Raw genomic sequence first — 16,131 nt, 5'->3', positions numbered from 1 at the left:
TATATTTTTTTTTTGGTCTTTTTGAGACAGGGTCTCCCTGTAGCCCCAGCTGACCTGGAACTCACTATGCAGACCAGGCTGGCCTCCAACTCACAGAGATCCGCCTACCTCAGCCTCCCAGGTGTTTGGATTAAAGGTGTGCGCCACCACGCCCAGCCAATACCCAGAAAATTAAAAAAAGAAACCCAGCTTAGCCTGGGCCTTTGGGCACTAACAAGTGTGTTCATCTGTGGTTTATGCTTCAAGTTCTTGAGTTTAGGCCTTGACTTTCCTCAGTGATGGACTGTGACATCTAAGCCAAAAGAAACCTTTCCAGCCCTACACTGCTTTTGGTCAGAATGTTTTACCGTAGCAATAGGAAGGAAACTAGAACAGATGCTTAAACATTAATAGAAGTAATCTAAGTTAATGTTAATTACTGGTAGAGATTTTCTTTGTTTTTTATTTTCCTTTAATTTTAATTTTTAATTTCATTTATTTTATTTGCATGAGTGTATGCCTGTATGTAAGTGCATCTGTGTTGTGCAATGTCCGAGGAGGTCAGATGAGGGTGTCGGATCCCCTGGAACTGGAGTTACAGACAGTTGTTAGCCACGTGAGTGCTGGGAACCAACCCTGGGTCCTCTGCAAGAGCAGCCGGTACTCTTATCCACTGAGCCATCTCTCTAGCCCATTTCTTTTTCTTTTTGATACAAAAAGAAATATATATTAGGGCGGCTTCAAATTTCTTGCATAGCTGTAACTCCTGATCCTTCTGCCTCCACCTCCCAAGTGCTAGGATTATAGGCATGTGCAACCACAGGTGGCTTCCAGAACTATATTTATTTATTTATATTCATTTATTCATTCAGAGACAAGAGTCTCACTGTATAGGCCTGGCTGGCTTGGAACTCCTTATGTAGGCCAGGATGGCCTTGAACTCACAAAGAACCACCTGCCTCTGCCTCTCAAAGGCATGTGCCACCACACCTGGCTTAGAACTCTTAAATTCAATTTTTATGAAGTACAAGATAAAACACAGCAAACTTTTCATTACTCATATATAATTCTTCTGCAATGAAATATAAGTAAAGGGGCTGGGCATGGTGGTATACACCTTTAATCCCAGCACTCAGAAGGCAGAGGCAAGGGGATCAATCTCTGTGACTTAGAGGTCAGCCTGGTTTACACAGTGAGATCCATGCCAGCCAGAGCTACATAGTGAGACCCTATCTAAAAATAAAGAAAGACATACATATATAAAATATAACAGAGTTACAAATGAATTATGTTAATTAAAAATGGACAAATTTGCCAGGCTTGGTGATAGATACTTCAATCTCAGTACTCGGGAGGCAGATCTCTGTGAATCTGAGGCCAACCTGGTCTACGTAGAAAGTTTCAGGCCAACTGGGGCTACAGAGAGACCTTGTTTTAAAAAACAGAAAACAGAAAAACAAGAAAAAGGGAAAATTTAATCCACCAGCCACAAGTAAATCAATAAATATAAAGTGCTTACTTGAGCAAAACTACACACGAAATGGACTACTGGGTAATTTTAAATTCAGAAGTAAGAAAGTCCTATTACAACTTCCAAGGCCAAAGCAATGGGACATATGTCTGCATCTTGTCCTTCAACAGGGTAGACTTCCAAGAGAGGGATACTGTATTCCAATTCCTCCAGAATCTCATCCACCAAGTCCCTCAGAATGTTTGCAATGTTAGAGGAAAAGGGCTCCACCACAGAAACAGTGACTTTGAAACAAGATGATAAGTTCTGGTGTGGTTTACAAGTTACCTAAGATAAATATTATAAACCATGTAATTCCAAATGTACATAACCACAAAGACTCCTTTCTCACATATCAGCTAATTATAATGGTTCTAATTCTTCTAAATTATGGAGTTCCCTAAAAATCAACATATAGAATAATTATGGACAAATATTAAATATCAACAGTTTTCAAACAACTTTTTAAAAAATAGTTATGTGAGTGTATAAATGTAGACAAAATGTGATAAAATGAGTGTATGTATGGGTATCTCTGAGGCCAGAAGAGGGCACTGGATTGCCTAGAGCTAGACAAGAGTTATAGGTGTTTGTGAGCTACCTCACATGGGCGATAGGATTTGAACTATGGTCCTCATGATTGGGCATCAAGTGCTTCTAAGCACTCAAACAACTTTTTTAAAAAATTTTATTATTTTTATTTTATGTGTATATATTTATTGCCTGCATGTAGGTAAGGGCACCCATGTCATGCAATGCCCGCAGAGGTCAGAAGAGGCTATCAGATCCCCTGCAACTGGAGTTGTGGACAGCTGTTAGCTGTCATGTGGGTCCTAGGATTCAAACCTGGGTCTTCTCCAAGAACAACCAGTGTTCTTAACCACTGAGCCATCTCTCCAGCCCCTCAAACAACTTCTTAAAAACATTATTTTCAAGTTTCATGGGAGGAATTTTATATATCCTTCCACATTATTTATTGTATTTTAATTTTGAGTTACTAGGCTTTTGGATTTCATACAACATTATTAATTTTTTTCCTTGAATTTTGCCACAAAGTGTCTTTAGCCAGGCGTGGTGATACATGTCTTTAATGCCAGCACTCAGGAGGCAGAGGCAGGCGTATCTTCTAGTCCACATAGAGAGTTCCAGCCCAGCTGGGGCCACAGGAAGACACTGTCTCAGAAAAAAAAAAATTTTAAAGAAATATTATCTACATGTTATCATTTGTAAAAGACTGTTCAAGTACCAAAAAAAGGACATTAAAAAGTCCTCAGTTTAAAAAAATTTAGCTTCATAAACAATACATAAATATGTATCATAGTGTGTGTATATGTGTGTGTGTGTGTGTTTGTGTGTGTGTGCACAGGTACATTTAACTGTGCATGCACTGTGGAGGCCAAAGGTCTTCTTTTATCCCTCTCCATCTTAGTTTTTGAGACAGAGTCTCACACTGAACCTGGAGCTTGCCAGTTGCCTAGACAGGCTGGTGATCAGTGAGCCACAGGATCCTCCTGTCTCTGTCCCACAAAGCTGGGATTATAGGTGTGTACTGCCATGCCCGAAATTTTCACTAGGATATTGGGAATCCAAACTTAAGTTCTCATGCTTGCCCAACAAGCCCTTTACACATTGACCCATCTCCCCATCCCCAATATATTGTATTGTGTTTGTTAATCCTAATTCACCACAACACACACACACACACACACACACACACACACACACACACACACACCATAGAAAATCTGGGGAACAGGCTATTTTCAAAAGGGAATGGGTGAGAGGCATGCCCAGGAAGATAGGTACTTCAGGAGCACACACTGACATGTTTGAACATACAGGCAAGATTTATATAACTGGGGGGGGGGTAGAACTTTGGGGTAAACTAGTAAGAAACACAGAAAAATAAACCCGTGAATAAGAGTTATTGCTAAGTCTAGGTTGGAAGTTTTTTTTTGGGGGGGGGGAGATTGTTGGGTTTTGTTGTTTTGTTTAGTTTGTTTTAATATTTTATTTATTATTTTTATTTTTATGTGTATGAATGTACAGCCTGCATGTGTGTGAGTGCACCGATGTCGTACAATGCCCTTGGAGATCAGAAGAGGGAGTTGGATCCCCTGGAACTGGAGTTATGGACAGTTGTTAGCCATCATATGGGTGTGGGATTTGAACCTGGGTCCTCTGCAAGAGTGGTCAGTGCTTTTAACCACTGACCCATCTCTCCAGCCTCTGTTTGTTTTTGAGACAGGGTTTCCCTCTAGCCCCTAGTTGGTCTGGAACTCACTATATAGACCAGGCTAGCCTTGATCTCACAGAGATTCACCTGCCTCTGTCTCTGCCTCCCGAGTGCTGGGATTAAAAGCATGTACCAACCACCATGCCCAGATGGGTGGATATTTTTAAATGTCTATAAAAGGAAAATCATGGTATGCTGCACAGTTTATGTATAAAGTGTTCATGTATTCATAATGAGGTCAACTGGATCTAATCAAATAAAAACCCCTACATAAAATTTTAGGGGGCTTAGGAGCACATGAAAAATATGGGTATGAAGTAGAGAACACTGTTGGTGTGTATAAATGAGCCAAATCCCAACTTTCTATGATAAGAGCCCATACGGAAAACTTGAAACAGAACGCAAGAACATCACTAGAAGCTTGTTACTGGGAGATGAAGTAACGCTATTATAAGTAATAATTAAATTGACTGGATTGGCTGCTCCTGAGAAACATAAGAATTAACATCAGGAGAGATGGCTCGGTTAGTAAGTTAGCAAACTGCTTGCCATGCAAGTATGAGCCCTTGAGTTTGATCTCCAGCATCTACATAAAAAGCCAGGTATGGTGGCATACATTCATAATGCCGATACTGGATAGGCAGAAACAGGTAGGTCCCTGAGGCTCCCTAGGCAGCCTACCTACCCTACAGGCAAGCCCCAGGCCAGTGAGAGATCCTGTCTCAAAAAACAAGGTAGGGGTTGGCTGCTCTTGCAAAAGACCTGGGTTCAGTTCCCAGCGCCTGCGTGTTGGTTCACAACCATTTCTAACTCCAGTTTCAGCCCACTCCTCTGGCTTCTGTGGTACTACATGCATGTAGTGTACTTACATACATGCAGGTAAAACACTCATACATATAAATTGAAAATAAATAAAATATATATTTTTAAAAAACAAGCTGGTTGTGGTGGCACATGCCTTTAGTCCCAGTACTTGGGAGGCAGAGGCAGGTGGATCTCTGTGAGTTCAAGGCCAGCCTGTTTTTTTATTTTGATATATCACAGTGAAAGATTTATCGTCCTCTTTTTTTTTTTTTTTTTTTTTTTTTTTTAAAAAAAAAAAAAAAAAAAAAAAAAAAAAAAAAAAAAAAAAAAAACCAAGGTGCATGGCTCCTGAGAACATACCCAATGTCAGTCTCTGACCTGTACACACAAGTACATGAAAACCTGCACACACATGTGAATTCTCTCTCTCTCAGAGAGAGAGAGAGAGAGAGAGAGAGAGAGAGAGAGAGATGTTACCAGGGACTAGACAGTAACTACAGTCTTTTTGGGTTTTTGTTTGTTTGTCTTGTTTTGTTTTGATCTTTTTGAAACAGGGTCTCCCTGTAGCCCCAGCTGGCCTGGAACTCACTATGTAGACCAGGATGGGCTTGACCTTGATTGCACAGAGATCTGCCTGCCTCTACCTCTCTGCTGGGGTTAAAGGTGTGCACCACCATGTCCAGTTTTACTGATTTTTAAAAAAATTATAGCCTTTTATAACAAAGGTATATTTGACTCTACAATCTATATGCTTGTTTAACTTTAGTAAAACATGGAAAAGAACCAATGAGTACACAAAAGGAAAGAAGATAAATTATTGGAGGGGTGATCCTTTATAATAAAAAAAAAGAGGGAGACAAAGTAGTTAGTGGGGGGAAGTTGAGTCACAAATGGAGAAAGGGAGAGAGGAGAAAAAAGAGGGAAAGGGAAAGGTTTTTTTGGGAGGGAGGGAGGGAGGGAGAGAGAGAGAGAGAGAGAATGAATGAATGTGTGTGTATTAGTGTGTTGGTGCTAGGGATCAAACCCAGGGCATTGCCAGTGTTAGGCAAGGGTTCTCTGTTGAGCCACATGCCCAGCCCACACCCACTGAGTTACAATGCTGTCCTAGTTTCATTTCTGTTGCTGTGCAAATTAGGGGAAAAAGGGTTTACTCCATCATAGTGGGGAAGTCAAGGCAGCAGGAGCTTCAAACAGCTGGTCGCATGGCATGCTCCTAGTGCTCAGCTCACTCTCTACAGCTGTACACTCCAGGATCTCCTGCCCAGGGAATGGTGCTGGGCTGGGTCTTCCCACATCAGTTCATCAGTTCACAAAACCAACACCCCCCCCCCCGGCATACACGCCCCCAGGCCAACCTGATGTAGGCAATCTCTCATTGAGACTCCCAGGTGATTTTAGGTTGTGTCACGTTGACAATCAAAACTGACCATCACAAATGTCAACTTAAATGTCTTGTTATTTGTTCAGAAAGCAAGTTGTGACAAAATGGACAGCTAGACAGAATATATAGGTAGCACAAGATTTAAAGCAAAGGAGCAAATGTTACAGGTGATGTTGGGAGACTGGAAATGACCACAAAGCAAAATCTGAGTATTGAGGTAAGTTCCAAGTGACCCTTCCCCTCTTGGGAACTATGATCTAATATAATCAGGAAGATCACATTTCCAGAATCCACTAAGTCCATTAAGTATCTCCAAATCAAAGATTCTCTAGATAAGAAATATAAACAGAGGGGCTGGAGAGATGACTCATCGATTAAGAGCACTGGCTGTTCTTTGCAGAGGACCCGGGTCAATTCTCAGCACCCAGATGGAGGCTAACAACCATCCATAACTCCAGTTCCAGGAGATCTGACACCCTCTTCTGACCTCTGCAGGCATTGTACAATGTGGGTGCACTTACATACTTGCAGACAATACACTCATACACATACAATAATAATAAACAATAAAAAATATAAACAGAAGACTCTGCAAAGGCACACATCTTTATTCCCAGCACTTGGGAGGCAGAGGCAGGTGGATCTCTGTGAGATTGAGGCTACATAGGGAGTTCCAGGCCAGCTATGGCTACAGGGATACCCAAATATAAACAGAATGCTAAAGCAAGGTAACAAAAAATTGGAGTAGGGAGGACATCATATGCTGTTCGTACAAGACTCTAGCATCAATCATGACCCTATCAGCAGGCTAGGGAGGAAACTCAGTTGCTAGAATGCCTGACCAGCATGCATGAAGCCTTGGGCTCACTCTAGAGGTGGGGCTCAGGACTATAATCCCAACATTTGAGAGGTGAAGGAAAGAGGATTAGGAGTTCAAGATCATCCCTCAGCTACATAAAAAGTTCTCAGACAGCCTGAGCTAACATGAGACTGCTTAAAAACAAATAAAATGAAAAAAAAAAAATCCTACTACCAGAGTACTACAGTTAACCTTTTGGTTTTTTTCTAAGTCATTACAAGGTAATTTGTTTGTTCATTTATGTCTTTGTTTGAGACAAGGAGCCCTGGATGGCTTGGTACTCACTATGTAGATCAGGCTGGCCTCAAACTTACAGCAATTCTCCTGCTTTTGCCTTCCAAGTGTTGGGACTACAGGCTTGTACTACCACATCCAGTTTATACAGGGCTGTTTATCAAACGCTGGGCTTTGTGTTTGTTAGGCAGGCATTCTACCAACTGAACTACATTCTCAATATTTTTCTAAAAAGGTTTATTATTTGTTTGTGTACTTGTGTGTGGGTGATCTCTGAGGCCAGAAAAGGGAGTTCAAGTTCAAGTTACAGGGGGCTGGGAACTGCACAACATGGGTGCTGGGAACCAAACTTGGGCCTTCTGAAAGAACAGCAAGTGTTCTTATCCACTGAGCCATAGCTCCAGCCCCTAAATTCTCAATTTTTAATTAAAAAAACTTTACTTCATTTATTATTGGTGAGAGAGAGAGAGAGAGAGAGAGAGAGAGAGAGAGAGAGGAGGGACAGGGAAGTATATGCCACCACCCATATGTGGAGGTAAGAGGACAACTTTGTGGAGTAGTTTCTTTCCTTTCACCTTTACATAGGTTCCTGGGATCGATTTCAGGTTGTCAGGCTTGGGTAGCGACTGCCTTTACCTTCTGAGCCATCTTGCTGATCCCTCAATTTTTAAAATTCCATAAATATCACTATGAGCACTTTAAAACAAACTTTTCTTTAAAGGCAAGTTTTCATTGTATAGTCCAGGCCGGTGTCAAATTCAAGATCCTTTTGCCTCTGCCACCTAAGTGCTGGGATTACAAGTGTGTGCCACCACACCTGGCTTGCATCTCCTTGATTTCTATAGAACAAATTTCTAGAAACAAAGTGAACTGTTTTAAAGTTTGATAGATTTTACCAAATTGTTTTTTTTTAATTATTTATTTTAAGTGTATGAGTGTTTTACTTGCATGTATGTAAGTGTACCCATGTTGTGCAATGTCCGCAGAGGCCAGAGAGGGTGCTGGATCCCTTGGCACTGGAGTCCCAGACAGTTGTTAGCCGACATGTAGGTGTTGGGAACAGAACCCAGGTCCTCTGCAAGAGCAAGCCAGTGCTCTTAACTACCGAACCAGTTCTATAGTCCCCAAATTGTTTTCACAGAAATTGCAAAAAACAAATGTTTCTTTCTAGCACTTAGGAGGCAGAGGCAGATGAATTCGAGGTCAGCCTGGACTACATAGCAAGTTCCAGGTCAGCTAGGGTACCTAATGACACTGTTTCAACAAAACAAAACAAAAAAAAAGCTTTCCTTAATTTCTGGACTATTGTATACCCCAAATTAAAATTCCTTTCCCATCAAGTATTCTATTTCCTTTTTTCATCATATGAATCTATACTAGGTAGAATAATGGTCCTCAAAAATGTGCAAGTCCTAATCTTTGGGATCTGCGAATATGGCACCATACACAGCAAAACAGGCTTTGCAGGTTTGATTACAGCTGGGAACAGAGATGAGAGGTTACCCTGGATGGCCCAGCTGGGCCCATTCCAGTCCCATGCATTCCTTAAGAGGGGAGCACCTTTCCAGCTTGACAAGGACCAGGAGATGTCACATGGAAATTGATGGAGAGAAGTGGCCACAGCCAGAGAACACAGGCAGCTTCTGGAGGTTGGAAAAGGCATGAAAACAGACCCCCCTGCTCCTTACTTCCAGAAAGGTATGCGGTTCCACACCTTGATACCAGCTCGGTTAGCCACATGCCACATATATGACCTATAGAATTATGAGATAATATACCATTTAATCAACTAAGCTTGTGGCCATTTGTTGTGGAAGCAACACAAAGATAGTAAGAGAATTGGGGAATAACTCAATAGTATAGCACTTGCTCAGCATACATTAAGCTCTGTGTTCCATCTCCAGCAACACACACACACACACACAGAGAGAGAGAGAGAGAGAGAGAGAGAGAGATGCTTCTAATGCTTCTAGGCAGAGTGACAGATTGGGGCTCATAGGAATTATTGTGACTTCAGAACAAAGGGCTGGCTCCATGCAGCATTGCTGAGATGAGTTCAAGTAAGACTAAGGCATCAGAAGTAGACAAAACAACACAGTCTGAATTGTGTAGCACTGTCCTAAGAGGTCACAGATGAAGTCTCATTTGCTCATGGCCACATAGTTAAGAATTAGACTCAGCCAATATGCTATTCTGCTTTCCCTGTTTTTCCTTTTCATCCTGTTTTTCTGATGCTTAGGTGACATTAGCATTGAGGCAGGAGGATTCTCTGAGCTGAGACTTGTGTGGGCTACACAGTGAGTTCTTGGCCATCCTGGTCTACAAAGTTTCCACTTGTTTTTTTAAAAAATATTTTTTTATTATTTTTATTTTATGTGTATGAGTGTATTGCATGTAGGTAAGTACGCCAGTGTCATGCAATGCCTGCAGAGGACAGAAGAGGCTGTTGAATCCCCTAGAACTGGAGTGATGGACAGTTGTTAGCTGCCATATGGGTGCTGGGATTTGAACCTGGGTCTTCTGCAAGAACAACCAGTGTTCTTAACCACTGAGCCGTCTCTCCAGCCCCCTTCATATGTCTTTAAAAAAACAAAAACAAAGCAAAACAATAGTGGGGTGTGGTGGTGCACGCTTTTAATCTTAGCACTCGGGAGGCAGAGGCAGATGGATCTCTGTGAGTTCAAGGCCAATCTAGTCTACACAGTGAGTTCTAAACTAGTCAGGGATACACAGTGAGACTCTGTCTTAAAAACCAAAAACCAAAAAAAAACAAAACAAAAACCAAACAAGCCAGGCGTGGTGGCGCACGCCTTTTATCCCAGCACTTGGGAGGCAGAGACAGGCGGATCTCTGTGAATTCAAGGCCAACCTGGTCTACATAGTGAGTTCCAGGACAGCTGGGGCTACAGGGAGCATACACATAAAATTAAAAAAAAAAAAAAAGGACATTTTCAAAAAAAAAAAAAAAAAAAAAAAAAACCCCAAACAAACAAACAAAAAACAAAAAAAACCCAAAACCAACAAAAAGCAACCCCAAAATATAAAGGATATTAGCAGCTTCTATAAGAGTCTAAAGAAGCTGGGTGGGGTGGTGCACACCACCTGTGATCTTAGATTTAGAAGCCAGAGCCAGGAGAATCATCAACCTGATCTCTTAAATAGCAAGTCCCAGGTCAGCCAGGGCTATACATCAAGACCCTGTATCAGAAAGGGGGAAAAAATTTGCAAGTATCATTTTTAGAATAAAGCATAAGAACAAATTAAATAATGAATGTTGTGCTAGAGCACTTCAGTTGTCAACTTGACACACCAGGGAAGAGGGAACCTCCACTGAGGAATTTTCTCTATTGGACTGGCCTATGGCCATATCTGTAAGGCATTTTCCTGATTGTTGGGAGAGCCCAGCCCTCTGTGGATGATGTCATCCCTGGGCAGATGGTCCTGAGTTGTATAAGAAAGCTGGCTGAGCACAGACCTAGGGAGCAAGCCAGTAAGCAGCACTCTTCCATCATCTGTACTTTGGTTCCTGCCCTGAGCTTCTGCCTTAGTTTCCCTCCATGAAGCTGAAGCTGAAGGTGGAATAAACCCTTTCCTCCCCAAGCTAGATTTGGTCAGTGTTTTATCATAGCAACAGAAAGCTAACTAGTATACAAGTAGAATCTTACACCTTGATAGAACTTTTGAAAATTTTAATTTAGAATCTAGGGCTGGCAAAATGGCTCTGCTGGTAATTGTGCTTGCTGCTAAGCCTGATGCCCTGAATTTGATCCCTGGGACTCACATGGTAGAGAGAACTGATTTCCACACACATGCAGTGGCATGTGTGCAAGCAGACACACACATACACACACACACTAAATAAATAATAAATAACTAATAAAATGTTAAGGAAACCAGGACTGGAGAGATAACTCAGTGGTTAGGAGCACTGGCTGCTCTTGTAGAAGACCTGGGTTTAATTCCCAGGACTCACATAGCAGCTAACAACCATTGGTAACTCCAGTTTCAGGGGATCCAATACCCTCTTCTGGCTTCCACAGGGTGGCATGGGTGCACTTGCATACATGCAGGCATAGCACTCACACACATAAAAATAAAAATTTTAAAATGTTGAGAAAATCTAATCCATTGCATTTCCATGGAACTTTAGCAATACTGAAGTTTACCATCTCTCATTTCAATAAAAAAATGTCCTGTGCATACCCAAATTGGGGTGTAAGAGAGCTAGCTCAGTGTTTGGCAGTACTTACTGCATTTGCAGAGGACCAGAGTTCAGGTCCCAGCACCCAAGTCAGGCAGTTGCCAGTAACTCCAGCTCAAGAGGTTCTGATGCCCTTTTCCAGCCTCTGTGGGCACCTGTGTATACATAGGCATATGCATACATACAAATAAAAATAATCTTTTAAAAATGTTTTTTCAAATATTCAAATTATAGCACCACTGATACAGTCCGCCTATTCTCATTTATTCAGATGAAAAAATTGAGAGAAGTCGTAAAAGATTCAGGGAAAAGCTGATCAAAATCTGGAGAGAGGTAAATTTTCAACAACCACTGGCATGCTGTTGAAAAATGAATGGATCCCAAGGCTCCCATGCTTTTGTGACTTCGGCGATGGAAACTACACCATTCTTTATCTGCAAAACTGACAGTGATGTACTTTTCCATATAACGTATAGATTTTAATTGCTTTTAAGGAGCACATAATATAATGAGTTTCAAAGTTTTCTTGTGACCAAACAACATATTTGAACATCTACTTAAGGCCAGTAAGATGGCTCATTGGGTTAAGGGGCTTGACACCACACCTGAATATCTCAGTTTGATCCCCAGAACTCACATTATGGAAGTTGAAGGAATTGTCTTCTGATCTCCACATACATGAGTGTGCATACACACATACATACACACACAATAAATATGAAAAATTTTAAAAAGTTAAAGAAGAAATATCTATCTTCAGTAACAGTTATAATTATAAATATTAATTTCTATGCAAGGATAATTGACCTATAATTCAGATAAATAAAAGGGAAATAAACCATTTGTGAAAGCCTAAATTACTGATTTTTCAATAAATAAAATTGTGCTATTTTTACATTATTTGGGGGGTTGAATCTGGGCTAATAAATATTGCTCAGTGCCACCAGATTCCATTTAATTATAATTGTTTCCAAGTAAATGTGTGCTAATAATTATTTTTACCTTCTTTTCACACACTAACTTGCTTGGAAACTTGAAAAGGAAGCAAACTCTCATCTGTTTGATACTTGTACAGGTATTAAAGTTCCAAATTAAATAATCATACTTCAATCATACAAAAGACTGATCATTTCATTCAAAGAGCAAACCGAGTAAAGCCCATTTACCTCAACTAGTATACCAACAAAAGGGATAGACGCCGCTTCATATTTCTCAAAGAATAACTCGGGGCTACTCTTCCAAACTCCAAGCCACTTGTCCTTCAGCCTCAGCTTTTCTGACAGGTACTTACTCAGAGCTCCAGCTGCATCTTCTGCCTAGTGAGAAGACAAAGAAGTATAAATAAATACACAAGCCTGAGGACGGCTCAGCGGGTGAAGCGCTTGCCTTGAAAGCCTGAAGATCTGTGTTCAGTTTCCATAACCCAAATAAAGGAAGGAGGGAACAGTTGTCTGCCAGCTCTTCTGACCTCCACGTGTGCTGTGACAGATGCATGCCACACACCATCCATACAGACACAAAATGATAATAGAAATCAAATTTTAAAATTGGATATGTCCTTAAAAAATAAGTACATAGGGGCTGGAGAGATGGCTCAGCGATTAAGAACACTGGTTGTGAGCTGAGCATGGTGGCGCATGCCTTTAATCCCTGCACTCAGGAGGCAGAGGCAGGCGGTTCTCTATGAGTTCGAGGCCAGCCTGGTGCCTGGTCTCCATTAGCGAATCCAGGACAGCTGAAGCTACAGGGAGACCTTGTCTCAAAAAGACAAAAAAAAAAAAACAAGAAACAAAAAACAAAACACTGGTTGTTCTTGCAGAGGACCCAGGTTTGAATCTCAGCACCCACATGGCAGCTAACAGTTGTCCCTAATTCCAGTCCCAGGGGATCCAACAGCCTCTTCTGACCTCCATGGGCACTGCACAACATGGGTGCACTTACCTACATGCAGGCAATACACGCATATACACAAAATAAAAAAATAAAATAAATAAGTACATAGAAGCATAAGTTTGTAACTTGTTTTTACTGATTTTTATTTTAAAATATAATCAATATTGCCTTAAACTGAAAAATATAGAAATTGTATAGATTTAACTGAAACTATATTTAATGAAAAATGTCATAAACATTAAAAATAAATCTGAGAGATCTCTTCACTCACCAGTGTAGTTCCGAGACACCCAATGAGTTGTGTCTTCAGATAACTTTTGGATCCACCAAGATGCGGAATGTGATGGTGGAAATCGAAAACAGTAATTATGTTAAAAATCATAGGTATTTTTTAAATGAACTTTCAAAATGATGTTCCTCATTTAAAACATATTCAGAGCCGGGCATGGTGTTGCATGCCTGTCATCCCAGCATTTAGAATGATGCAGAAGATCAGGAATTCAAGGCCAGGCTTCCCTACATAATGAATTCAAGGCCAGCCTGAAATAAACAAAAAAATCAGTAAATAAAAATTTTAAATTGCAGGGGGCGGGGGGGGGTGCTATGGGAGGGTGCCATTTGGGATTCGGGTATAAAGATGAATGTTCGGGATGTTCTGTATGAAATACACAAAAATCTATAAATTAAAAAAATAAAAATTTTAATTGCACTCCATTTCATAAAACAAATGAGTATATTAAACTTATTCAGAAAACATTTTCCCACTTGATTTTTTAAAAAATTTATTTTGATGTTACATGTAAGAGTATTTTGCCTGCATGTATATATAAATGCACCCATGCATGAAATGCCCTTAGAGTCCAGAAGAGGGTATCAGATCTCTTGGACCTAGAGTTACGGACAGTTGTTAGCTGTCATGTGGGTCCTGGGAACTGAATCCAGGTCCTCTGGAAGAATAGCCAGTACTCTTAACTGCTAAACCATCTCTTCGGCATCCCTCCCCCACATTTGATTTTTGTTGTTGTTGTTGTTGTAATTATTTGTGTGGGTTTTTGGATTTTTGCCATTTTTTTAAATGACTAATTTATTGAGAATTTCATATATGCATATAAGGTGTTTTGATCAAATTCATGCCCACTCCCTCCCCTCCAACTCCTCCCATATCTCCCCATCACTTTTTTCTGATAACTTCATGTACTCTTTCTTCTTCTTTATTTATTCTTATGGGGCTTTTGGCTACTCTAACATTCCCCCCTCTGAAGAGGTAACCCTAAAATCTTTTAAGGATTAGATACAAGCTCCCAAATACTTTCAACATTTTTGGCCTTTGGAACAGACTATATTGCTAAGAGGCCCAAGGACTTTTTGACTTTTAGCCAAGAAGCTGGCTACTTTTCTTTGGGGTCTTTTTACCCTAACTGCCTAGCCAATTCCTACCTCCTATTCTTATCACACCATCCTCTAAAGAGGTTACCCAAATTGCCAATAGGGAATCAGGGCACAGACTGCTCTGGCTTCTTCCATGCTGAACAGGGACGCAGGGTGAGGCAATTGGAGTACCCCTTCAGTGGGTCTATCTAAAAGACTCCCAAATTACATAACTCTTATCTCTAAAGGGAAAAGAAAGTCCTTGAGATGTGAAGAGGAGATATGAAGGAGAAGGCAAGAGTAATTAGCATTACAAGTTCTAGACAGGGAACAGGCAAGAATAATTAGCATTACAAGTTCTAGACGGGGAACTAGAAAAAAGTCAGAACAGGGAAAATTTCAAATGTTCCTATGAGAGCCCATTGGAATTTCTTGACAAAGGTTTCCAGAAGCATCTCTCTGTTGGGTTCCTCTTCATTTTACTTCTGTCTGCCAGGGCTGGGCTCAAGAGTGATTGATTCAGGATTTGTTTTCAGGTACTTTGATAGCTGTTGGAGTGGTTAGAATCAGTGTCAGTTCCCTCTCAAAGGCTTCAAGATAACTGAGGGGTTGCTGAGGTACATGTATGACTTGAGGGTAGGCACACTGGAAAGCCTTTACCCAGCATGGGTTATGTCTTCTCTTCCTAGCCTTCCCCAGATTGTATACTTTAGCGCTCCCCTAATCCAGTACATACAGTTGGCTGGGAAGAGTGGCTGGGTACTATGGTAAGGGGCCAAAGACCCCGCTTGGCCCTCCTTTAATGAATGAGCACAACCGTCAACAAGCCCAATTGTGACGATGTTTAGCAATCAGGCTCAGCTGAAGTAGTGATGATGGTAGTTATTTCATGCAGAAGGGACTGCTGTATAGCATCATCTTATTAAAAGGACCTGAAATTTAAAAGGATTTGGTGCCAGGATCCACATATGAGGCAGCACATACGTCGTTTCTTTTTCTGAGTTACTTCATTTAGTATAACAATTTCTAGATCCATCCATTTACCTGAAAATTTCATTATTTCATCTTTCTTTACTGCTGAATAGAATTCCATTGTGTAAATATACCACATTTTTGTTAACCACTCATCAGTTGAGGGGCACTTAGGTTGCTTCCATCTCTTAGCTATTGTGAAAAGAGCAGCAACAAACATAGTTGTACAAGTGTCTCTACAATAGGATGAGTCCTTTGGGTATTTGCCAAGGAATGGTATAACCAGATCATATGGTAGGCTCATTTTTAGTTTTTTAAGAGTTCTCCACACTGTTTTCCATAGAGGTTGCATGAGTTTGCAATCCCACCTCTACATCCTCGCCAGCATTTGGTATCATTTGTTCTCCTGATCCTAACCAGTCTGATTGGGGTAAGGTGATACCTTAGGGTGGTTTTAATTTGCATTTCCCTAATTACTAATGATGTTGAACACATTTTGAGATGTTTCTTAGCCATCCTTATTTCTTCCTTTGAGAACTCTCTGTTTAGATCTTTAGCCCATCTTTTCATTGGGTCATTTGGTTTCTTGCTTGTTTGAGTTCTTTATATATTCTGAATGTTAAACCCCTATCAGATGTGTCACTGGTGAAGATGTTTTTTTGCATTCTGTGGGTTTTCTCTTCACTTTTTTTAT

The 16,131-nt window shown here is 40.7% G+C and overlaps 1 protein-coding gene across 1 annotated transcript in view; it reads right to left on the bottom strand.

Annotated features, from left to right (window-relative positions):
* Positions 1–16,131, bottom strand: part of Shcbp1l (SHC binding and spindle associated 1 like) — a gene marked incomplete at its 3' end in the record, with an annotated part of 28,976 nt that overhangs the window by 4,841 nt on the left and 8,004 nt on the right. Inside the window, exons 2-3 of the mRNA XM_008824313.1 lie at positions 12,371–12,520; positions 1,566–1,777 (exon numbers count right to left, since the gene is read on the bottom strand). Of these exons, the coding sequence (XP_008822535.1) occupies positions 1,566–1,777; positions 12,371–12,520 (362 nt within the window). The remainder of the gene's footprint in view (positions 1–1,565; positions 1,778–12,370; positions 12,521–16,131) is intronic.

The sequence above is a fragment of the Nannospalax galili genome, unplaced genomic scaffold (genome assembly GCF_000622305.1).
Source record: "Nannospalax galili isolate Female #2095 unplaced genomic scaffold, S.galili_v1.0 scaffold227, whole genome shotgun sequence".
Lineage (NCBI taxonomy): Eukaryota > Metazoa > Chordata > Mammalia > Rodentia > Spalacidae > Nannospalax > Nannospalax galili.
This window is presented reverse-complemented; position numbering and strand designations above follow the sequence as displayed.